The sequence below is a fragment of the Equus caballus genome, chromosome 2, assembly GCF_041296265.1.
Source record: "Equus caballus isolate H_3958 breed thoroughbred chromosome 2, TB-T2T, whole genome shotgun sequence".
NCBI classification, from domain to species: Eukaryota; Metazoa; Chordata; class Mammalia; order Perissodactyla; family Equidae; genus Equus; species Equus caballus.
In genome coordinates this window covers 35,541,984-35,566,134 of record NC_091685.1, presented here as the reverse complement: position 1 = coordinate 35,566,134, position 24,151 = coordinate 35,541,984, and the positions used below count along the sequence as shown (strand labels likewise).

The 24,151-nt window shown below is 57.6% G+C and overlaps 1 protein-coding gene across 10 annotated transcripts in view; it reads left to right on the top strand.

The window, feature by feature from the left end:
• IGSF21 (immunoglobin superfamily member 21) overlaps nt 1–24,151 on the top strand; it is a 242,185-nt gene that overhangs the window by 152,151 nt on the left and 65,883 nt on the right. For all 10 annotated transcript variants that reach the window (XM_070252282.1, XM_070252290.1, XM_023635625.2 and 7 more), the window contains exon 3: nt 6,293–6,414. In XM_070252282.1, the coding sequence (XP_070108383.1) occupies nt 6,293–6,414 (122 nt within the window). The remainder of the gene's footprint in view (nt 1–6,292; nt 6,415–24,151) is intronic.

The window sequence follows — 24,151 nt, the reverse complement described above, 5'->3', positions numbered from 1 at the left end:
AGCGACAGCGCCCACAGCAAGACGGAGTCTCTGCATGCTGGGCACAGGGTTCTAGCTAACGTCTGTCACTTTCATTACCCAATAAGTGTCCCTTCCCCACCCCGGGCAACAACCCCGTGGGGCAGGCGTGGCCCTTGCCCATTTTATGGCCAGGGAGCATGAGCTGCCTATGCTCGGATCTGAACCTGGGCCGCCCGGCTTGAGGACCCAGGCGCCATCCGCTCTCCATGTCTAATCAGTTCTTTAAGACCCTCCCTGCCAACCCTCGCTCGTGCTGCCCAGCCCTGGAGACCTCAGCTGCTCCATTTCCAGGAAGCAAATTCCTTCCCGGCTGGAGGGGTGTTGGAGTAATGCAGGCAGGCAATTTAAACAGCTCCTCGAACACACCGGCAGTTTTCGCTCTCTGCCACTATTACACTTTCCAGCCGTGGCGGGATTGGCCCATAAGTGGGATATCAAGTTTATTACAGCTATTTCCAACCTGTAATTGGTTTTGTGGAACACAAAGAGAAGGAGGTGGCTGGAGGAGGTGATTTTTCCCCCCTTTCTCTTTTTCCTCTCCCGGATGCTGGCACCCAGGAACGTGGGTGCGGAGGCTGGAGCTGGAGACCTATTTGTTTTCCAAATGAAAAACCCCAGTCGCCGGCTCTCTTTCTTCAGGCTGGACTATGTCCGTTTGCCTTGCTTTGGTGGCTCCATTTGGAAATCCACCCAGCCTGGTGGAACCCAGATTGGCTGGTGGCGGGGGGCGGGGGGCAGCCGGGGGCCCTGGGACTGTCGGCAACTATTGAACCCTGCTGGTCTGTAGGGCCGGCTGTTCTAGAATCAGAGCGTTTGGGCTTTCAGGGTAGAAATGGCCCTCAGAGCATTTCGGGAAACTGAGGCCTGCAGAGGGGGTCAGTGCAGAGACAGCCTATGGGATTTAGAACTCAGGGTTCCACCTTCTCAGTCCCTGCCACAGAGTGTAGCTGACCATTTGGGGAAATCATGGCTGAAGTGCTGTCAGGGTTGCGGGGGAAGCCACCCATTCTTGAGCACCTGCTGCCTCCATCAGCGTCTTCCCACCTGAGCAACCTCCTTACTTTGGACCTAAATAAAAATCAATAGTGGCTAACGTGCACTGAACACTTCCTCCTGTGCGTGCATGACGTAGTGCTTGCAAATGGCACTTGGCCCATAGTTAGCACCCCATCAATACTATCAACTCCATCATCGGGACCATCACCGTGTGCCCAGCAATGCCTAGGCTCTCTGTGCGTGCGGCCATACGTGCTGAATTCTCATGCAAGTGCCCTGCAGGTAGCTGTTATCATTCCCATTTTGCAGAAGAGGAAACGGAGGCACAGAGACCTCTCCAAGGTCACACAGCAATAAGACGAAAGAGGCAGAGCTGGCACTTGAACTGAAGGCTGTGCGACTCCCAAAGCTTCTGCACTTCCCATTACACCAGGCGTCCTCATGTCCCCAGTCCCCAAATGGGTCCACTACTTCTCCGTTTCCCATGAACTCATGCTGAGGAGTCAGCCCCCGCTTACCTGTGCAGCCACTTGCCTCTGTCTTGGCCTCTGCTTCTTCATCTGCAAAATGGGGTTGATGGGACATGTCTCCCAGGACAGTTCATGTGCCAGGCCATGGGGGACACGGCTCCTGGAGCGCGCAGACCTGAGAATCCAAATGACATCCTGGAGGGAGGGCTCGTGCACACGGTCAAGCCCGTGTAGACGCTGCTTAGGACTTGAATTCTTTCCCCTGGCCACGCTCACGGCCACTTCTCTGGTCCAGCTGTGCTCTTCGCGTGATCAGGATGCTTTCCTAGAGTGGAAGGCGTTAAAGCTGGGATCTGAGAAAGAGCCGCTCAGGTTCACGCTGGCTCCTTTTGGAGCGTCTCGGGACGGGTGGTCCGGGCCCCCTTCCCGCTGAGCTGGGCTGCTCCTCCAGGCAGCCCTGGCCAGGTCGGGGCAGGCACAGCAGGCTATCCTGGGCGAGCGTGTATTGAAGAGCAGCAGGAGTGTTTTCCCTGTTCCTCACGGTAGCCTCAGTGCTTGGCACATTCATTCATTCACTCAACAAACATGTGAGTGAGTACCGCATGCCCAACTCTGGGGACAGAGCAATAAACAGGACAGACAAAGACCCTGCCCCATAGAGTTTATATTCTAGGAGTGGCTCACATTCAAGGGCCTATTTATTGATTCAATAAAAATCTGTTGAAGGTATAATGAACACAAGCACATCTCCCTCTGGGGGAGGGAGAACCCGCACATCCTCAGGCCTTGGCTTTCCGGGACAGCCCCTCGTCTGCCCCACCAGCTTTGCTGTCCTCTGTCTGCCCTGACCTCGTGGTCCCACCCGCTATGGCACCAAGGAAGTGTCTCAGAGCCCGAGACCAGCCTGCCTCCCGGTCCTTGCTCAGAGCATCCTTCGGCTCCCTCTCCGGCTGATACGGAGACTATCGGCAAGTGCCGGGGCCTCTGCTCGCCCCTTCCTCCTGCACACACTGCCACCCCCCGACCCCCGCCCTCCAGTCCCTGGTTGCCCTTACTGGCTTGGGGCTCCTCCTACCCATCCCCTTCCCCAGATATGGGCCCCCTTCTTTCCTGTACTGACGTTCTGCATCCTCTGACTTTTCAGCAAGAAATACTCTGCTCTCCAGCCCTGGAGGGTGGGAAGGGACACAGAAGAAGGAGAGGTGGCCCAGAAAAGTGTTAGTATTCATAAAAATAGCTGTCTCTATTGAACACTCACCACACATCAGGGGCTCCTCACAAGCTTCATCCCAGTTAATCCTCACAAGGAGGTGGGTCGCATTATCCCCATTTTACAGATGGGGAAACTGAGGCTTGGAGGGGTGAAATGACTTGCTCGAGAGCACAAAGTTAGTAACAGAAATCAAGAGATGGACTAGGGGTGGAGGAAAGTCAGTCTTGTTTCTTGCTCAAAAGCCTCCCGTAGACAGGCAGAGCCAACCAGACGCTGAGCACTCCCTGAAGAGGGGCCACCTCCCCCAGGAAGCCTTCTGTGATTACCCCTCCTTCCAAAGGAATTCTTGGCTCCTCCATGGGCATCAGATGACACTTGGCAGATACCTGTTACTTCCTGACTCTGGTCTCGGCTAATTGTGGGCCGTGTATCTCCCCGACTAGACTGCGAATAAGCTCACGATGGGCTGCAGCCATGTCTGAAATTCATTTCTTCCTCTCTCATGGGGCCTAGAACTCCGCCCGCGTGTCTTAGGCTTGGGGAATGTTTCCAGAATTAAAGGGAAGGTGTCTTCCAGCACACTCCCCACCTGACGCTCACCACGCCCACTGCCCGCTCACCATGCCCACTGCCCGTGCCTGTGATAACCTCTGTCTGGGGGCCTCTCACCACCAGGAGCTACAGAAAAACCTCCCTGCAAATAGCCACTCGCCCGCTGGCCTGGATGGGAGGGTGGATTCGTCTCCTCCTTTCCTGGACCTTCCCTGAGGCCGAGGGAGGTGACAGCCACAGCAGGAAGGGGGAGGTGATGTCGTGGCAGCAGGGCATAAGCACCCGTCTCCCACTGCCCGAGGCCAGCGTCACAGAAGCTGGCAGCCGTCACTTACTCCTGAGGCTGACAGTGGGCTCCAGACATTGCCCCGGAGAAAAAGATGTAAATAAAACCAAAGGAAAACTAGGTGCGTCCTTGAAACTCCCCTGTCCCTCGGCCTGAAGCAGCGATTTATGGCTCAGATAATTCTTGGGTGCTTTATCTGGGGCATGTGAGTATGTGTGGACGTGTGGGGCGCGGGTGTATTTTCCTAGTAATAAAACCCTCAGTCCCGGCGAATAAATTTGAGGAGACAGTTTTACCAACAGGTTTTTTTTTCTCCTTTGTATAATAAAAAAAAAATGGAGTGAAATTTGAGATGGGACGATAAGGGCTGCGGCGTTTAGGAGGAGATAAAAAAAAGGGGGTAAGGCTGCAAGTCAGACAGCAGGACGCCTTCCACGCGGATGAGTTTGGGAGAAAATTCCTCCAGCCTCTGCTGGGCGCCTGACGTCCTCCCTCAGAATGAGCGGCGCTGGGGGCAGAGGGAGGGTTGGAGAGGCATTTAATTCTTCCAGAGACGTTTTCGGCCTCGTGGGGGGGATGTGAACGCTGGTCTGGGAGCCAGAGCTTGACCCCTGTGGGGCCTCGGCTGAACCGCTTTACCTCTTCATGCCTCAGTTTCTGCATCTGCAAAATGGGAAAATTATCGTCTCTTCTACTCACTTTCCGGGGACATTGGGCATCCACACAAAGTGGTCTGCTCACCCTCAGCACTGTTGACATTTTGGGCCAGATAATTCTTTGGGGGGCTCTCCTGTGCATCGTAGGGTGCTTTCAGCATCTCTGGCCTCAACTGCTAGGTGCCAGTGTCAACTCCCTGCCCCCCGGAGCTTGGGGACGTGTTATCATTCTTCCAACCCTCGCCAGCCAGGACTCCCCGGGGCCCGCAGTACAGAGGCCTCCTTATGCTTCATGAGTTTGCAGTCTAGGAAGGGTGATCCATACTGATGTGGCCCGTGCCTGGCACACAGCTGGCGCTCAATAAATGCTGGTTGGAGGGCACCGAATCTGTATCCCCTAAACCAGTAGCCACACCGCCTAGGCCGGAGTGATATGGTCCAAGGCAGCTTGAGTCCAGGTGGGCCCAGAGGAGCGCAGCGGCACCCAGGGCCTGTCCTCCCGGGAAGGCGACAGCTCCAAGCTCCAGTGTCTGCCTCCGTGGGGCGGGGGAAGCAGCTTCCAGCGTCCCCTGACCCCAGCCCCTTGGAGAAACCCCCGTCCCTGGCCGCCACCATCCCAGCCCCTGCCCCCGCCTCCACGCGCAGAGCCGCAGGGCGTTAATTCCGCTTCTCCAGGCCCAGGCATGTGGCCTCCCTGTCGCAGGCTGTTAGCGCGGAGCCCAGCTGAGCGGCGCGAGGCTGCAAGCTCCCCGTCTATAATAGAGTTGCTGAGACAAGCGGAAAACTGCAGCCGAGTAAACAGATAAATAATTGAAACAGTGACAACACATACCTTGCTGCTCTGTGGAGTAACACTTTCATTAGCGGGAGGCAGGCTGACGCGGGGACGTGGGCGGGCGGCAGCCGGGCACCGGACACTTGGGTCCAGCTTTCAAGCAGCTGTGGACAGCTGGGCCCCTCAGCAGCCTTTGTCTTCCAGCACGGCCTTTGTCATCACCTCTGAGGCCCCCTGCCCCCTCGGGGCCTCCGTGTTCCTGGGGTAATGGGACCCCATGATCTCCCCCGTGACCCGTCCCAAGGGCAGCCAGAAGAGGATGAGTCCCCCACACTGTCCCCTCTCTCCATCCCCGAGGCAGTGGATTGGGTCCTCCACAGCCTCCTGCCTCCAGACCTTCCCCTTCCATCTGTCCTCACCCTAAGGCCCGAGGGTCACAGGATCCCAGCGTGGCCCTCTACCACTGTTGCTTCAGGAGTTGAGCTCCTTTGCCTCAGGCCCTCCATGATCTCGCTTGTGTTTCACTCCCCAGCATCTTCCCTCTCCACTTCCTTTCTGCCCCAGGCGCTCTCATTACAGTCTATTTTCACCCAGCACACATTGCTCTTTCCTGGCCCAGGGCCTTTGCAACTACTGTCCCCTTTGCCTGGAAGCACTCCCACCTTTTGCCAGGCTGGCTCCTACTTTCCCTTGAGAAGGCAACTTAGATATCGCTTCCTCCAGGAAGCCCTCCATGACTACCCTATCCCCAGAATGGGGGCTGCCCCTCCTCTGGGCTCCCCTGCCATTCTGGGCCTCCCCCTTGCAGGATTTATCTGAAATGATTGCAATTTAGCTTATTTGTCTCCCCTGAGGTCTTTGCACCGGTGACGGCCCCTGGCCTCCAGTTCCCCTCCTCTCTCTCTGCCCAGCCTGCTCCCCCATTCCTTCTCTCCTTGGGGCAGGGATGGCTTTGGGATCAGGCTGCGCGTCTCTGGCTGGCTCTGCAAAACACCTTCACACTCTCTGGCCTCGTCCGTGGCTCCACAGGCTTTGCTCATCGCTTCTGCGGGTCTGGCCAAGGGGGTCGCCGTAGCTGCGGGACCTCAGGAAGCGCCTTCACTGGAGAGCCTCAGTATGCACACCAGTAAAGTGGGGATGAGCTGGGAGGGCTCCAGCGACGGCTGTGACGTCTCCCACCGAGGCTCCTCGTGGAGCCTCAGGGCTGCTGGCCTCCGGGCGTCTGCATCCATCTCCCTGGGGCCCCGGGAGCCCGCTCACTGCCCGGGGGGAAGGGCTGGCCAGGCTGGCCGAGGCTCACCTGTGGCCTCTGCTCCCTTGCAGGTGACGGACGGCGGCACCATCAAGCAGAAGATCTTCACCTTTGACGCCATGTTCTCCACCAACTACTCGCACATGGAGAGCTACCGCAAGAGGGAGGACCTGGTGTACCAGTCCACCGTGAGGTGAGGCCGGGCGCCGGGGCCGCGCCGCCAGCCCCTCTCCTCTGTCCCGCCGCGCGCTCGGGGGTTCCCGGGACCACCCTCCAGGGGCCTGGACGGCAGAGCGGGGGCTGTTGCTGAAGTGGGACCCAGTGCCCAGGGGGACGTCCCCCAGAGGGAAGACGCAGGGAGGGGTCAAGTCGCAGCTCAGGCACATGGGGCCGACCCTTCTCGTCGGCGTCCCCAGCCAGCTCCTCCAACAGTCTTGCCGGGTAGGTTTTCCAAACCAGGTTTCCAGGTGAGGACACTGAGGTCCAGAGAGGGTGAGCACTGTGCCTGAGGTCACACAGCCAGGAATGACAGAGCTGGACGTGAACCAGCTCTGCCTGACTCAGAAGCCCATGCAACATGTTCTGCTGTTCCCCACGGGCTCCAGGGCCATAAGGGCCCCAAGTCTGGGAAGGAAAACAGGGAGGGGAGGGAAGAGTCCTCGGGGACAGAGGTACTTCATATTTCTGCGTCTACCTGGTTTCTAGAAGACTAGGATAGCAGATCGCATTCCAGCCCTGCCACGTTCTTGGTGTGTGGGTGCCCTCCCGTGTGCTCCCTCACAGGCCCAGTCCCGTTTTATTCCACTGACCCTTTACACTCACTGGGCCCTCTTCCCAGAGTGCCTGTCTCCTTTGCTCACCTGGTAAACTCCTCCTCAGCCTTCAGAACCCCACTCAAGAAGCCCTCCTGCAGGCACCTTCTTTAGACCACCCCTCACCCCAGCAAACTGATGTCTCCCAAAACCCACACTGCAGCTCCTCCAGTCCCCACCCCTCCACAAGGGGGCGTCTCACAGGGGCACACGTGTGCTCGTTCGCGCTCCACAGCCAAACGTTCTCCTGGTGGACAGGCAGAAAGTGGCAGTCAGCTCCAAAGTAGAGGATGACCCGACTATGCTGGGCACGCGGAGCGATGCTGCTGCAGACACGAGCCTGTGCGCGCTGTGCTCCAGGGGACACCCATAACGGTCCCACTTAGTGCCTTATGCTGCCCCGGGGAGTGTGAGGCCCCGCTCGCCACACAGGTGAGGGTTCTCCTCTCCGCCACCGTGAGCATTAGGGCCGAGCAGGTGCTCTCCTTCACCTTGTAGCCCCAGCTCTCAGCACAAGGCCGGGCACACAGTAGGTGCACAATGAAATTTGCAAATTGACTGGATGACCCTGGGTACGCTCCTCGGCCCCTTGGGTCTCAGTTTCCCCAGGGGTGAAATTAGAAGATGGGACAAGAAGATTGCAAAGGGCACAAGCAGCCGGCACAGGGAGTCCGGCACGCGGTCCTCCCTGCCCTCGGGGTGAGGTGGGAAGGTGGCAGCTCCCCTGGAGGGCCTTCGGGCTCCGCTCTGGGCTTCGTGCCGGGAGCTCCGAGTGAGCGCTTGTAGGGGGATCTGGTGAGAATGTGGGCCCGAAACGATTCTGAAGAGCTGTGCAAATGGCCGCACGGACGCCCTCATTCATCCGTTTACGATTCCTCCTGCACCCGCTTCCAAAAAGGATGGGGGGGGCGCCTTGAGATGTTACAGCCCCCCTAAGACAAGCCAGGCACAATCAAGATGAAAAAGGAGGTAGAAACTCATTTTGGAGAAGAAAATAACTATTCTGGGCGCTAGTGAGGCCTTGGCAGCAAGGGAACGTCCAGATCACCTTGAACCTTCTGGGGAACCCAGCGCCGTGCACCCCCCATCACGGTTCTCTGAGAAGCCCCCCAGCGCACCCCATCACTTCTGGTCCCCCCCCACACCCCGCCTGCCGCAGGTGTGGCCTCCAGGGTGACTCCTTGGCTCCAATTTCCAAGCCAGGAAGGAACCTGGAGACCCCCGGAACATCCCTGACCCCCACCCTCTCGTGCTCACTGGAGCAGCCAGAGCACAGCCCTCTTTCTGGAAGACTTGGGTTCAAATCCCGGCTCAGCTGCTTCCTGCTGAGTGACCTTGAAGGAGAGCCCTACCCTCTTTCTGCACCGGTTTCCTCACCTGTGAAGCAGGCTGAAAGCGGTCAGCTTCGGATGATTGTGACATTTAAGTCCCGTGGCCTGAGTTCAAATCCTGGCTGCTCCGCCCCCTCACGGATCGTCATCCTGGGTTGATGACTCTGTGCCTGAGCGTCCTGGTCTCTGAAAGCGATGACAGCAGTGAGAGGCCCCCGGAGCCTCGTGAGCATCCCTGAGTTAATCCACATAAACGCCATGGCAGCCAAGCAATGCATGTTTGCTGTTAATTGCCCAGAAAAAACCCTCCTCCCTCACCATAAAAAAACGCTCACCTTTTTTCAAATCTCATAAAGGCTCCTTATATGCCTTTTTTTTTTTTTGAGGAAGATTAGCCCTGAGCTAGAGCTAACATCTGCTGCCAATCTTCCTCTTTTTGCTGAGGAAGACTGGCCCTCAGCTCACATCCATGCCCATCTCCCTCTACTTTATATGTAGGACGCCTACCACAGCATGGCTTGCCAAGCGGTGCCATGTCTGCACCCGGGATCCGAACCAGCGGACCCCAGGCTGCTGAAGCAGAATGTGTGCACTTAACTGCTGCGCCATCGGGCCGGCCCAGCACTCTTTCTTTTTTGATCGTCACAAACTACCCCGAGAATGTAGGCAGGTATTATTATTTTCTATAGTCTTGGTTTTACAGACAGGGTCAATTGTCTCTCTCTGAAACCACATGCACTTGGTCAGTCCCCAACCCACCTCATCCTACCCCTACGCCATGCTGCCTTCCTCATTTTACTGTTGAAGAAACTGAGGCCCGGAGAGGGGAAGAGGCTTACCCAAGGTCACACAGCAATGCTGACTTAGGGGCCAGCGCCTTCTCCCCAAGCCTCAGGTTGCAGTGGTGGTCTCCCAGCAGAGAGCAGCAGGGAGAGGGCCGCCAGGAGGCCACAGTGGAAGGGAAGGAAGGAGCAGACTCTCTCGAAGTCTAAAGAGTTGCCAGCCGGAGCAGCCATGCTGGAGGGGGCTGCTTTTCCAGGCTGCCAGGCCCCATTAGGGCTCGGGACTCCACATTTACATATAAATGAAGATATTCACAAATTAATGCATCTCAACTAGAGAGCATCCCAGCTCCACAGCTGTCTGAGCCGCTTCCCCTTCAGCTGGGAAAGTGGGAGAGAATGAGGCTAAAAAGATTAGAAGAAATGGCCGAGAGCGATTTCCCAGGCAGCTGAGAGGAACCCCAGGGACTCCCAGAGCCCTTCCTCCCGCTGGGGGGCTTCCCGGAGGGATGAGAGTCGGCTGGAGTGACAGGGCTTCTGCCCCCCGGGTGGGGGGAGGGTGCAGGCGGGACACCCCAGTTGTGTGACCTTGGACAGGTCACTGCCCCTCCCAGCGCCCCAGAGGCCCGTCCAGCAAATGCCTCTCTAGCCCTGAGCCTCAGAACCCAGACCTCCCAGCTTGCAATTGACAGTAATTTATTCCTGCAAAGGATGTTTTACTGAGCACCTACGAGGAGCCTGGATGGTGCATGGTGCCGGGGATCCAGGGCGAGCAAGAAAGGCAGAGCTTCGCACTCTCAGGGGGGCGACAGTCAACAAGGAAAGTAAAACGCAGATAAATTTGTCACTGCACGTTCCGCAGAGATGTGAGTCCACGTGGCGATCGTGTGATGAGGGGGCAAGCAGGGCGCAGAGCTGGGAAGGACTGGGGCGCTGGGTCGGGCCGGGCCTCGTGGGATGGTGGCGCTCGGGCCATGACCTGTGGGGTAGGAAGGAGCCTTCTGTGCTAGGGACGAGGGGAGTGTGGCAGATGTCTGGCCCACCCACGGCGCCCGTGATTCTTCCCCAGGGTTTCTCCAGCCACAGGAGCCCACTCAGCCTGCATGCAGGGCCGGCCAGGAGGGCCAGGGAGCCCGCGTCCCCGGGAGCAGCCTGGGCAGTGATGGGAGGTGTTGGGAGAGTCCTCAGCCCCCTCGCCCCTTGGATGGGACAACCCGATGCATGTCCTCCTCTGTCCCACCCCCAACCCCAAGTTCCCCAGCCAGGCTGAGCCTCCCCCTCCCCCGCAGAATGACCTCCAAGATGCACCCGTGTGGGCTCCCTTCCCTTCCCTCCCAGCTTCCTGGGACACCCTCTCAAATCAGCCACTCCTTCCCGAATCCTTGTCCCTAGGCCTGCTTCTCAGGGGTCCCCCTAAGTGGGCAGGTATAACATGGTGACAGTCCTGCCTCCTGGCCTCCTGCATGTCCGCTGGCCTCCACGCCTGTCCTCACACGCCCTGCCTCAGCCCCGTTCGCCTGTTCCTCCAGGCCAGCCATAGATCCAGCGGGTTGATGGGTCCCCCCACCAAGGGGAAGATTGTGATGGCAAACTCATTACTCCCTGCAGAATGTGGCCACCCCCAGGCAGTAGCTGTGACCTCCTTGGAGGTCAAGGTGAATCACAGTGAGCCTTCAGCCATCCCTGTCCCCCCACACACTATGCCTTCTGTTTCCCGAAGCTCTCTGTGGTCCCTTGTCCCATTCCGTCTGCTCAGGATGTCATGAGGAGCACCAGGCAGGCCTCGTTGGCCCCTATGTGGCGGTGAGGGAAATCTAGACCCCAGGGTTAAGTGTGCTCCCATCCCTCCGACACCTTGCCCACCTCTCTTTGCCAAGACCCTACTCGTCCTTTTAAATGCCGCTTCCTCCAGGAAGCCAGTCCTGACTGCCCAGACTGGCTCAGATATCCCAGTGTACTCCCCTCCATACACTCACTGCCCTGACACTGGGTCTTCAAAGCCTGCCTCCGCCGCCAGAGCGGCAATCCCATGAGCAGAGGGACTGGCGTGGTGTCTTCACGGCTGTCCCCCAGCCCCCTGCCCATCACCGCCCCCCCCCCACAAACACATTGTAGATGATTCATCAATATCTGGGGTGTGGACGAGTTAGTGATGGAGGCCGTGGCGGGGTTCTGTCACTGCAGCCCCTCCTGCTGCTGGGTAAACTGAGGGAGGAGCAATTCAGGCCTCTGCTCCCTCCCCCCTCTTCTGCATTGTTCATTCCTCAGGAGGGAATTGAGCAACTGCTGTACGTCAGGACGGTGTTGGGGATAAAACGGCGAACAAGACATAATCAGACCTGCTCTTGTGAGGTTTACAGTGGAGGGGTGAGGAGAGACAGGCTACAAAAATGTGTCTAAAATTATAAGGGAAAATATTTACCACTGGCGAGGAGTGTGGTGAAGGAAGTAAGGTAATGTGACAGAGGATGATGAGAATAATGGGGGTGGCGACTACAAGGGATCTCGTGGGAGATGAGGTCTAAGCAGAGATCTATAGGAGCAAAAGAAGCCAGCCAGACAGGGCTGGGGGTAGTCAGGGCCTTCCAGGTAGAAGGCACAGCAGGTGCAAAGGTCCTGAGGTCAGAAGGAGCTTGGCATGGAGTAAGAGCTGCCAGAGCGCCAGCGTGGCCAGAGTTCAGGGAGCAAGGAAGCAAGCTGGCGCTTATTCTCAGCATCCTGGAAGCCACTGAAGGTTATGACCTCTGCTGTGATGTGTGTCTTGTAAAGCTTACCCTGGTTGCGAGTGGAGGGTGGGTGGGAGGTGCCAGGGAAGAACACAAAGCCCTTCACAGAGGATCTGGGAGGTGGGGGAAGTCTGGGGGCCGGCAGGAGGGAGAGCAGCCAGTCACACCTTTCTAATTCCTACTTATCAGGGGAGGGAGGCATGGGAGAAATCAAGTAGATGAGAAAGGAGCCTGGAGGACCGAGGACGCGAAAGAAATAAATGCCACTTCCTTTATTGCTTTGAGACGCACCCTCTCACTATTCACTCGACAGACGGCTTGCGTTGTGTATTTACTGCAGTCAAGGCACCACTGGGAACACAGGACCCAGAGGTGGTCTGGGCGCAGCCCCTGCCTCCGTGGGGCTCAAAGCCGGCCCCCTCCCAGCCCATTAGCCTCTAAGCTCCCACCGGGCCTCCACTCCATCTTTTTCGTCTCAGTAACCCCAGCACCTACTTGGCATTTAAAGAGGAACAATAAATATTTGTGGCATGAAAAGGGGAGATAAAACACGGAGATAAATGGCTAACAGTTCAAGTAATAAAGTGATAGCTGTCATAGGCGAGACTCAGAGAGAGTGCAGTGAGCGTCCGGGGCGGAGAGATCGCGGGGAAGGGGGCATTTGAAGCGGCCCTAGAAGCAGAAGTGGGTTTTAGACAGAGGAGCCGGGAGCAGATGTTCTAGGCGGGGCGACATGAAACGTCATTCATGTTTTCATCCATTCGACCACTGAGCAAACGCATGTTGAGTACCTACTATGTGCCGGGCGTGTGCTGGGCACCGGGCGACAGGACAGACGCAGGCCCCGCCCTCATGGCACAGACTATCCGGGTCACGCCCAGTCCCGGACCCACTGCAAACCCGCTCCTCCCTCTCCCACCCAGAAATCAGCCCGGAAGGCAAATGAGCCGGTGACATTGTGAGGACGACTCTGAGCCCTTCTCAGCGCTGAGTGCAGAACAGATCCTGCCTCTCATGGCGTCAGAGTCGAGCGCCCCAGGCCTCCGCTCCCAGTGGGAGGCTCCCCCTCAAAACCAGGCATTCCTGCAGGAGCCGGGGGCTGCAGCTCCCCCCTCGGCCACTAGGGGAGCTTTCAGTCTGGCGACCGAGGCTGCAAGTTCCATCACTTGAGCAACGGGCCACCAGCTGGGGGTGTCTACACCGCAGGCCTGTCCACGGGGCCCCCTGCGTTAGGACCACCTTGGAAGTTGCTTTAAAATACCAATTCCTGGGCCCCCTCAAGACGGAATTCGATTCGAGTGGCCTGCAGCAGGGCCTGGGGAAGCAGTCTTTCAAAAGTCTTGCAGGTGAAGATGTTGGCAGCGGGATCTGGAAAGCTCTGCTCCGCACGCCACCTTCCATCTGCTCCGATGTGCGGCCGGGGCCAAAGAATTCAGCGGGAGGCTGCACGGCACAGATAATGCTGGTTACTGCCGGCAGTCCGTGGCCAACAGACCTGTTTGGGTTGCACGAGCCAGTGACCTCCCCACCCGGCAGCCTCGCAGGCACTGGCCGATTCCACTGCCCAGGCAGCCCGCACGCCCGGGCTACCCTGGTCATCATAGAGCGATGGCAGCCGCCGTGTGCCAGGCCCTGTGCCAGCTTCTCAGGAAGTGAGGCCTTGCTGGGGAGCAGGGGACCCCGGAGCAAGGTGCTCTGGCCACGGCTGTTTCCCCAAGGCGGGCAGTGCCCCTGCTTTCTGAGCCAGACGTCCCGCGGGACCCCATGCAGAGGCTCCTGGACTCCCCTCCCCGCCTGCCTCGCTGGGTCTTGTCTCAGAGGGCGGGGACCCTCCCTTGTTCATCTCTAGGTCCCCAGCGCCTGGCACAGGGCCTGGGATGGAAGCCCAGGTCCTCAGCAAAGGTTTGTTGAATCAATAGGCTGACAGGTTATCCAAATGTGGAATTATCATTTCAAACAGTCAGCAAAACTCTTTCCTGTCCATCCTCTCATTTAACCCAAACAACCACCCCTTGGAATGCAGATCTCAGACTCATCGAATCCTGTTGTATAGACGATGATTCGGAAGAACAGAGAGGTGCAGTCACTTGTCCAAGGTCACACAGCTCATGCAGGGTGAAGCCTGGTTCACACCCAAGCTGTGGCACTCCATGGGCCACTGGAGCCATATTGGGTCCCTGGGCCACTGAGGGCAGGCTCATTCAACAAACAGTCATTGAGTGTCCAGCCCATACCAGGGCCTATGCCAGGCACTGGAGACTCAGATGACTGAGTGAGGAGGTGTGACCTTGTGTCTCCAACCTGACTTGCACATGCTTGAGCGTGTGGCCCAGGATGCTTGGTCCCCCCAGGGAATGCCAGCATCAGTCACCACCTTAAAAATAGCCACCGCCTGGCAGTGCCCAGGCCAAGGAGACCAAGAGATGCCCGATCCTGGCTCCAGAAGCGGGGCTCCAGGAGGCCCCGGGTCTCCTCTGCGGCCTCAGCAGGTGGCCTCAATTGCACTGACTTGCTGAGAAATCCGTTTAGCTTGACACGTTCCCCCTGTTCCGCCGAAGTCTCCATTGAGTGGGAGGCCCCCTGCTCCCTGCTCCCCGCCTGGCCCTGCTGCTCCCTCCCCCTGCCCCCTCCAGGTGTTGACTTCTGTTTCCCACTTCTCTCCTCCGGTGGCTGTGTGTCCTTCTCTGCCCTTCTAGAGCCCGGTAGTGCTTCCAGGCCCGGCTCAAATGCCCGCTGGGCCAGCCGTCCCCTCCCTGACCCTCGGCCCCCCTGGGCAGAATGGGTCCTGCTGGCCGTGCTCCGGGACCACTCTGCATGTCGCACTTCAGCTCTGCGCACGCCGGGTTGCAACTATCCACTCCCACAGGGCCCGATTCCTCTCCACGGCCCCACACGGCTCTCACAGGCTGGGCCTCCGTGTGCTCCTAAAAGAGGGGTGCCGCCCTCCACCAAGTCCCCTCACTTCCCACGTTAGAGGCCGGCCCTGTTCTCCTTCTGCTCCTTGAATCAGTCTTTCCTTCCCTTTCCATGGTTTTCCTTTTGTAGGGAGATAGCTATTCTTTTCTTTATTTCTCCCCCTCCCAGTGTCCCACTCCCCGCATGGGGCTCTGTCCTCCCATTCTGTGCACACACAGATAAGCACATGCATGCTCACATGCACACGATGCTGTCGCTTCTCCTCTCCTGCACATCCTTGCATCCCTTGGCTTGGAGCCCCTCTCTGGCCCCAGAGTCTTCCCAGCAGCACGGATCTTGGGTCCCGAGGCCCCAGGTGCTTCAAGGGGGTCCCCATTCCACACTGAGTAGGGGGCCCCTTCTCCGTGGTTGGGTAATAGGTTAATGGAGGCTTTTGATGCAGGAGACTGCGATGTGCTCTGTTGAGTCTGGAGCCACCACTGAGCAGCCTCCTGCAAGCACCGCCCGGGGCCCACAGGGAAGACCTGATGACACCCGAACACACCCTCCTCTCTCCTTTCTTTCTCCCCCCCCCCACCCCGCCCCCCCACCGAGGGAAGTTCTTGCAAAGCTGTCTGCTGCCCTCTGGTGATGCATTGGGGTATTGCAATTGGGGGGGGTCCCCTGCCAGTGGCCCCCAGTCACCAAGGACAGGTCTTGCCCCCCCATAGTAAGGACCCTCCCTTCTTTATCTCTAGAGCCTCAGTGCCCAGCACAGGGTCTCAGTAGGAATTTTCTAAGTTAATGAGCTGACGGGTCATCCAAATGTGGAATTATTTTTTTCAAACAGTCAGCACAACTCTTTCTCATCCATCATTTGCTTAAACCCTAATGACAGTCCTATAGAGTGCAGATTTCAGACCCTATTTATGGTGATCAAGCTCAACCGAGAGAGGGCAAGTGACCGGCCCCAGAGCCAGGAGCATTTCCCCATCGTGCAGAGCTTTCCTCCCCTGGGGCCTCCCAGCGAGTGGGCTGAGCCCCTGTGCTGATGGGATCAGGGTCTCTGGGGCAACCTGTTCCCTCTGCTGGGTACCAAGGCCCCCCTGGAGACAGTGTCTTCACCCAGAATCAGCCACAGGGAATTGCGAGCCAGGTGCCAGGCAGTGCCCTGGGCAGTGGGGGGAGGGTAGTTCCATGTCTTGTCCTGTGCTCCATGATGTTTCAACCCCTTCGGGGAAGGCTGGACCTAAGTACTCATGTGCTGTTTATAATGTGCTTCTTCGTTAACTGTAGACCTCAGAGAAAGGGCTGGACAAGGGAGGTAAGGTCTTTGTCCCCCTGGAGCCGACATCCCCTGGGCTGTGCCGGCAACCCAGGGAGAGGTGGGGAGCGGGGCTCTCTGCCGCAGGGATGGAGCAGCCACACAGAGGCCAGGGAGGGAGCATTCCAGCAGAGGGGAAAGCAAGGGCCTGAGACGGGGGCAAGCTTGACCTGTCAATGGAGAGCAGAAAAAAGCCCAGAGAGGCTGCGGAATGGACGAGGCCTGCAAGGAGGGTGGAGCCAGGGGAAGTCAGCAGAGGCCGAGCTCCTGGAGCAGGCTCTTGAACTTGACGGAGCCCAGGAACCACCTCGGTAAGATGCAGACTCTCATTCAGTGCGGCTGGGGTGGGGCCTGGGGTTCCACACTTCCACTCCTCTCTCAGGCGAGGCCGGCGCTGCTGTCTGTGGTCTACGGTCCATGTTAGAAACCCCCAGGGGGGCTGCACACACCCCTGACGCCCAGCCTGAGCCCCAGCCAGTTAAAGCAGAACTTTCCAGGGGGGGTGGGGGGCGCACAGGCATCAGCTTTTTAAAGCCCCCAAGATGATTCCGACATGCAGGCGAGTTTGAGAAGCCCTGTTGTAGGACGTTCTGGTTCATTAGAGAGAGTTTGGGTTGTGTTCTAGGAGTGATGAGAAGTGATTGAAGTTGATCCTGTTGCTGTTTTCGCGTGGTTGAAAGTCCCACCTTAGCCATCGGGAAGGATGCGACCTGCGGAAACAGGTGGACCAGAGAGCAGAGGCGGCGGGGGCTGGCGGGGGGAGCTGGAGAGCGGTGATGGAGGGAGAGCTGGCTGGACTCGCTGGTGGACTGGAAGTGGGGGGAGATCAGAAAGAGAGGAGCTGACGGGGACATAGAGGGTCACGGCCATAGCATTTGGAGGTGGGGGAGCTCCTTCCAAGATGGGGAGACCAGTGGGGACTGGCTAGGGCTGGGGGGTGCAGTTCTGTTTGGACCAGGTTAGATGTGTCTGTTAGACAGCGTGTAGGTCAATGGAAGCACAGGGTGATGGAACAGTTTCGGTCACAGATACAAATACAGGAGCCACCAACACACAGATGCTATTTAAAGTCACTGTCCCGCCCAGAGTTGGGACAGATCTGCCAGTAGCCTTCAGGCATCACCCAGGCCAACCTGCTCATTCTCCAGATGAGAAAACCAAGTCCCAGAGACTGTGGGTGACTTCTCTAAGGTCACACAGCAAACCAGCTGTGGAAGCAAAACTCAACTTCTGCCTCCCAGAGGGGGCCCATTTCCACTCCACCGAGCTCCATGCAACTTCCCCCTGACCCACAGCCTGCGGGACGGAGCTGCTGAGATGGCAAATAATTTATATATCTGCAATCAGAAAACCAGAGCTGTTAATTATCCACACACACATACACACACGCACACACACGTTATCCTTTTACTCCTAAGTAAAAAATCAGTAACCGGCTCTCAGCTTTATTACTAATTACGCAACTACTTTATTGCTGGTATTAAAAAAAAACTGAAGGCTAAAAATGTCCGGGAAAGACTTAATTTAGTAAACAGCTCAGAACAAAGTATTTGTCGCTGTGATATTTCTTCGCATTAGAATTTGCTCCGGGTGATTCAAACCTCCTCTTTAATACATTATTGCCATCTAATAAAGTTCCAAGGTTTGGGGAGAATCTTCGCCTCGGAAGGCAATCGTGTTTCAGGAGCTGGGGACCGGGTGGGATTGATGGGGAATGGGGAGGTCTGGGGACCTGAGGGTCCTGGAGAAGCTTGACTGGGAGAAGGCAGGGAAGGAGTGTGCCACAGTGAGCTCTCAACAATGGATGCATGGATGGATGTGTGGATGGATGGATGGATGGATGGATGGGTGGGTGGATGGATGGATGGATGGTGAATGGATGGATGGATGGATGGATGGATGGAAGAATTGATGGATAGATGGATGGATGGATGGGTGGGTGGATGGATGGATGGATGGGTGAATGCATGGATGGATGGTGGATGGATGGATGGATGGATGGTGGATGGATGGATGGATGGATGGGTGGATGGATGGATGGGTGGGTGGATGGATGGATGGATGGTGAATGGATGGATGGATGGATGGAAGAATTGATGGATAGATGGATGGATGGATGGGTGAATGCATGGATGGATGGTGGATGGATGGATGGATGGATGGTGGATGGATGGATGGATGGATGGTGGATGGATGGATGGATGGATGGTGGATGGATGGATGGATGGATGGTGGATGGATGGATGGATGGTGGATGGATGGATGGATGGATGGATGGTGGATGGATGGATGGATGGTGGATGGATGGATGGATGGATGGTGGAAGGATGGATGGATGGATGGATGGTGGATGGATGGATGGATGGTGGATGGATGGATGGATGGATGGATGGAAGAATTGATGGATAGATGGATGGACAGTTGGATGGACGGAAGGATGCATGGATGGATGGATGGATGAGTGGCTGGCTGGCTGGCTGGCTGGATGATTGAGTGAGTGAGTGAGTGAGTGAATGGAGGAAGAGCTCCCAGCTAGATCGCCATGTTCTTGCAGAGCTAAACCTTAGTCAAGGAAAAGGAGTCAAGAAAAAGGACATTTTTAGCCTTCAGTTTTTTTTTAATACCAGCAATAAAGTAGTTGCGTAATTAGTAATAAAGCTGACAGCCGGTTACTGATTTTTAAAACTTGCCATTGATAGAGATAAAGGAGAGAACATCTGTGGGCCATTGCCTTTTGTAAGAAATGGGCACCCATCACCTCTATTTGCAAATAACACAGACTACAACGGAGATGATGAAGCAACACCACACAAGGCTACAGGGCTGGGAGGTCTTTCTCATTTTACAAAAAAGCAAAGAGACAACCAGAGAAGTTGAGTGACTTCCTCAAGGTCACACAGCCCAGTAGTGATGGAGGAGCCAGGGCCCAGGCTTCCTGATGTCCAGCTAAGGGCCATCTTTTTCTTCCCAGCTTCCAGCAGCTTACATCCTGTGTCTGCACATCTGGGTCCCTCGCCGCCCAGCTCCTTCTGCGCCCAGCAGCCAGGGCGAGCTTTCTAAAGTGAAACCAGCTCCCAGAACCGGCTGCGAGAAGCCCCCCAAGGGCTCCCGACTCACTTGGCAGAGAATCCGGTTTCCTACCAGGACCACGAGATCCCCAATGATCCCAGCCACCCGGCCAGCCCCATCTCCCCCGACCCTGTCCCGCGCCATTCTCTGGTCACCCTGCCCTGTCACCAAGCTTGTCCCACCTCAGGACATGTGCTCGTGCTTTTCATCTACCAGGTCCACACTCCTCCCGTCACAGGTCTGAGGTCACGTGTCACCTCCACAGACTCCTCCTGAACCCTCATCTTGAGGCGTCCCCACCCCCAGCCAGCCGCTCTCTCCCTCTGCTCCTGTTTGCTCCTCACGGCATTGATGGCGACCCCGCGTGACTCTCATTCAGGAATCTGAGTACACGTTTTCTGCATGTCTCCTCAGTGCAGCCCCGAGGATGAGGACTCGCTCCTCTGGCTCCCCTCTGTTCCCCCAGCGTCCAGAGCAATGCCATCACCTCCATAGTCGGTGGCTGATAAATGTTTCTCACACAGACAAGTGGACTCCTGGTCAGAGGGCTGGGCTGCTGGGCCACCACCCGGCGTTGAGCCAAGAGCCCCGGCGTCTTGTCCAGAGTCTGCAATGAAGCCACAGTGTGACTTCCAGCCACTTGGCTTCTCAGAGCCTCAGCTTCCCTTTCGTCCAACGCACAAATGGGATGGGACGCCAGGCGATGGGCAGACCTCCTGGCTTTAACACCGTCTGCCCTTTCCTCGCCGCAGTATCGGGGGTACCAGACAGCGGACCCGGCCCCCAGGGTGACTGAGCTCCCTGCGCAGCCGGGCCTGGGGCCCAGGAGACAGGTGCCCGGAGCTCCGAGACACGCGGGGAACCGGCCCAGCGCCCGATCCATTCTGTGTGTTTGCATTTGGACTCAGGCGGGCGGCGCATCCTTGCTGTGGCCGTGTCCTCGTGCGCTGGGTGGACACTCCCGTCACGCCTGCAGAGGGCTGGGGAGGCTCAGGGAACTGATGACATATTTCCTTCCCTGACAGGACATTGGTTTGGTCGAGTCTTTCTTTTCCCCGCTAGGTTAATGTTCCTGGGCAGGTTGAGTATTTTGTGGGACCGGGGGACCAAGGCCGGTCGTAACTCTGCACGCCATTCACCAGCCCTGCCAGGGGCTTTGGAGCACTTGAATTTAACTTCCCTGGACCTTTACTTCCCCCATGAGAGTGATGATGTAGCCGGAGCCCTGAGCTCTGAGGACTAGTAATAATGCCAACGCCGGTGTTTATCAGGCTCTTACTCTGCGCGTGCCCTGCTGTAAGCACCTTATACACCTCGAGTTGTAAATCCTCATGATGGAGGTGTTATTACTATCCCGACTTGTAGGTGAAAAGATGAAGCTCAGAGAGGTTAAGTGACTTGCCCAAAGGCACACAGCCGGTAAGCAGCCTAGCAGGGATTCAAACCCACCAGCTCCCTGAGAGGTCGGAGGCAGGACACAGGCTGTCAGCCACTGCTCTGTAAGTGGTCCAGGAGGCTTGGGGTACGGGGCTACGGGGCTACGGGGCCCCCTCACCCTGCCCAGGTTTCCCTCTGCCAGATGCCACCTGTGGTGACACTGGGCAGGACTTGGAGCCCCAGCTTCTCCACTGATATGAGAAGGACAGTGACTCCAGCCCCCCAGGCTTTGTGAAGGTTGTAGGAATTCTCTTCTTCAAAATGCTGAGTGTCCGGCACACAGGGTGTTACATGAGACAGCGCTGACTCACAGGGCCGTGTGTAACGCACTCCACGGCACGCGTACGTGCTATGTGTGTGCTTGGGTGTGAGACACACTTTCTACCATAGCGGAAAATCATAGCAATAACAGCAGCAGAGGGGAAAGGCCGTTGGCTCACGGAGGCGCGCTCCACCTGCCCCAGCGGGGATGCCCTGCTCCCGTGGTCTCAGGAGCCTCTCTCACCAGCCCTCCGTGGTCTGACTGTCGCTCCTGGAGGGAGGGGCCGCGTCTGCTCCCCCCATCCCCACCCCAGGCCCTGCAGAGCTCAGGGAAGAGGGCACGAAAGAACGATCGAAGGATCTGGCTTTTCCTTCTGATGTGGGGGACCCTTCCGCGGCCCCTCACCCTGGGAGACCCTCCTAAGAACAGGTCCTACCCCCAGTGTGGCCTGGAGATTTCCCAGGAGTGAGTGGGGAAAGGAGTCGCCAACATTTTGTTCGTTTGTTCATTCAACAAACATCTCTGAGAGCCTTTGCTGAGCCAGGTGAAGCAAGCAGGGAACGTGATGGCAGAAAAAGCCGGACCCTTCCTGAAGGAGGAGCTGCCGTCGGCTGAGCACGTACGGGGTTTTACATGTTTTAAGTGGGTTGTCTCATTCGAGCCCCACAACGTCCCATGAGGTGGGCCGTGCCCTGTGTCCCGTTTTGCACATGAGGAAGCTGAGGCCCAGACAGACATGTAAGGAGACAGCTGCAGGACAGGGTGCGGGGCCCTGGGAGGGGCTGCATGGGCCCAGGGCGTGCAGGTGGCCTGTCCATGCCCAGGCTGCTCACGCACCAGGGCTGCAGCGCGGGCGTACACGGGCAGCCCGGGTCCGGGGGCAGCAGTAGGGGTGGTAACCTGCTTCATGAGCTCTTCCCCGAGGGGTCAGAGGTGGGTATCGGGAGCCTCCACCTCAGATCTTACCCTGTTGCCTCCACCAACCAGACAGGCCTGACCCCTCGGTGCCCCCGACAGCCCCGGCTCCCCAGTCCCCAGCCCCCCAGGGGCCCCTCCTCAGCAGATGCAGACGAGGGGCAGGAGCCCCCTTTTCTGGCTGACGTGAGTGTGGTGGGAAGGCAGGGCGATGGCCCAGATGACCCTGTGAGCCCAGCAGAGCCCGACTCCATGCCCAGGCCCCACGCAGCCTGCAGGGCAGACCCAGGACTTTAAGGAGTCACCAAGCTGGAGCAGGGCCGCAGGGAATGGCCAGAGCTCAGGCCGAGGTGCTGGAGAGCACCGCCTGGAGGGGCTGCAGACAGGAGGCGTCTTCGCAGGCTCCCACTGGGTGCCCGGAGCACCAGCTCCCCACACTGACACTGCCACGCCGGAGGACGGGCTGCGGCTCTGAGCCCCGCCAGCTGCCAGCCGGGTGGGAGGGCCCTGAGCCGCCCCCACCCTCACTGTGCCCCGTCCCCACTCCAGCTTCTCCCCATCAGAGTCATTGAGAAAGAGGAGGGGGTGCCCACAAAGGGGCTGTCTGTGGTCTGACGCCCTCAAAGCGCTCCCAGGGAGAAATGTGGCCTTTTTGGCTTTCGTCCTTGTAACCACCTCAGGGCCAATGATGACAACACTGATGACAACAGCAGGCACTGTCTGGGCCTTCCTGTGTGCCAAGCACAAGCACATTACGTGTAAAAACTCATCGCCATGGAGAAAACACCACTGTCAGTCCCATTTTACAAGCAGGAAAACGGAGGGGCCAAGAGGTTAAATGTCTGGCCCCAGGTTAAGCACACGGCAGGGGGCACAGGCAGGATTTGAACACAGGCAGGTCCCTGTCCTTCCCCATTAGGCCACACCACCTCCAGTCACCGCTGGCCCGGGAGTTCGTTCACTTGTTTCTATGTGGCACAGGGAAGAGTTGGGACTATGGAGGAAGGGCAGGCTCTGGGGCTAAGCAGACGAGAATGGGGAAACCAGACCTGCTCCTTCAGAGCTGTGGGCTCTTGGTCAGACCACCTGACCTTGCTGAGCCCCCACATCACCCTTCCCATGGTGGGGACCTCAGTCCTGTCCCTGAAGGCTGTTCCATCCAGTGTCTCTAACCGGCAGCTGGAGGCCTGTCTCGTTTTTGCCTCTGCAACATGCCAGGGGAGGAGGCGCGCATGGGGTCTGGGCCGCAGAGCAGCCAGCACGGAGCTGCTGAGGTCTGATGGGGGTGTAAATACCAGGGTGCCCTGGGAGGGAAGGAGCCGATGAGAACAGAGCGGGGCCAGCCGAGCGAGCCGAGAAGGAGAGGCTGGCAGGGGAGGGAGAGACAGCCTGGGCCGCGTCTCTGCACCATTAGCTCTCCCTGCTATGTTTCTCCCCTGCCTGCCCAGGCTGTGACGCCAGCCCAAAGATCCGGGGTTGGGGGGGCACATGGAGGCCCTGCCAGCTGCTCCAGCTGCAGACAGGCCAGGCGGGCCCCTGGGCTCACCATAAATCCTCTTTGGAGGCCACTAACTGCCCCCAGTCCTGCCCATGGCTGCATCACATCCCCTGGTCAACAATCCTCCATCCGCAGCCTCTCGGAGGCCAACAGAGCCGACTCCAGATGCCTCTGGGAGACTTTATAACGTATACGCAGTGAAGTGCTTAATCCAAAGGGTCCAGCTCAGGGAATCACACGCATACACCCAGTGCCCACCCACTGCCCAGATCAGGATATAAAACATTTCAGCCTCCCACGAGGTTTCCTCCCGCCAAGGGGGAAACAGGATTCTGACTTTTGAATCAGCTTAGACTAGGTCTTCCTGCCCGTGCTCTGCACATGAACAGCATCGCAGTCTCTGTGTCTGGCTTCTTTTGCTCAGCATAAAGTCTGGGAGATTTGTTCGTGTGGTTGCAGGTGTCTGTGGTTCATCCTTGTTTGGTGCTGCATAGTACTCCTTTGCATGGATCTATTACAGGTTATTTATCCATTCTCCTATGGGGGGACTTTGGGCTTGTTGCTTCCAGTTTTGAACAATGACAAATAAAGTTGCTCTGAATGTGTGTATCCATTTCTGTTGGGCACATCCCTAGGAAAGGAACCGTGGAAGCATAGAAGACACGTGTTCAGCTTTCGCAGAGGCTGGTTGTCTTAATTTGCTAGGGCTGCCATCACAAAATACCACCCACTGAGGGGCTTAAAACAACGGACGTGTATTCTCTCACAGTTCTAGAGCCTCGACGTCTGAAATCAAGGTATCGACAGGGCCTCGCTCCCTCCAAAAGCTCTTGGGGAGAGTCCTTCCTGCGTCTTCCAGGTTCTGGTGTTGCCGGCGGT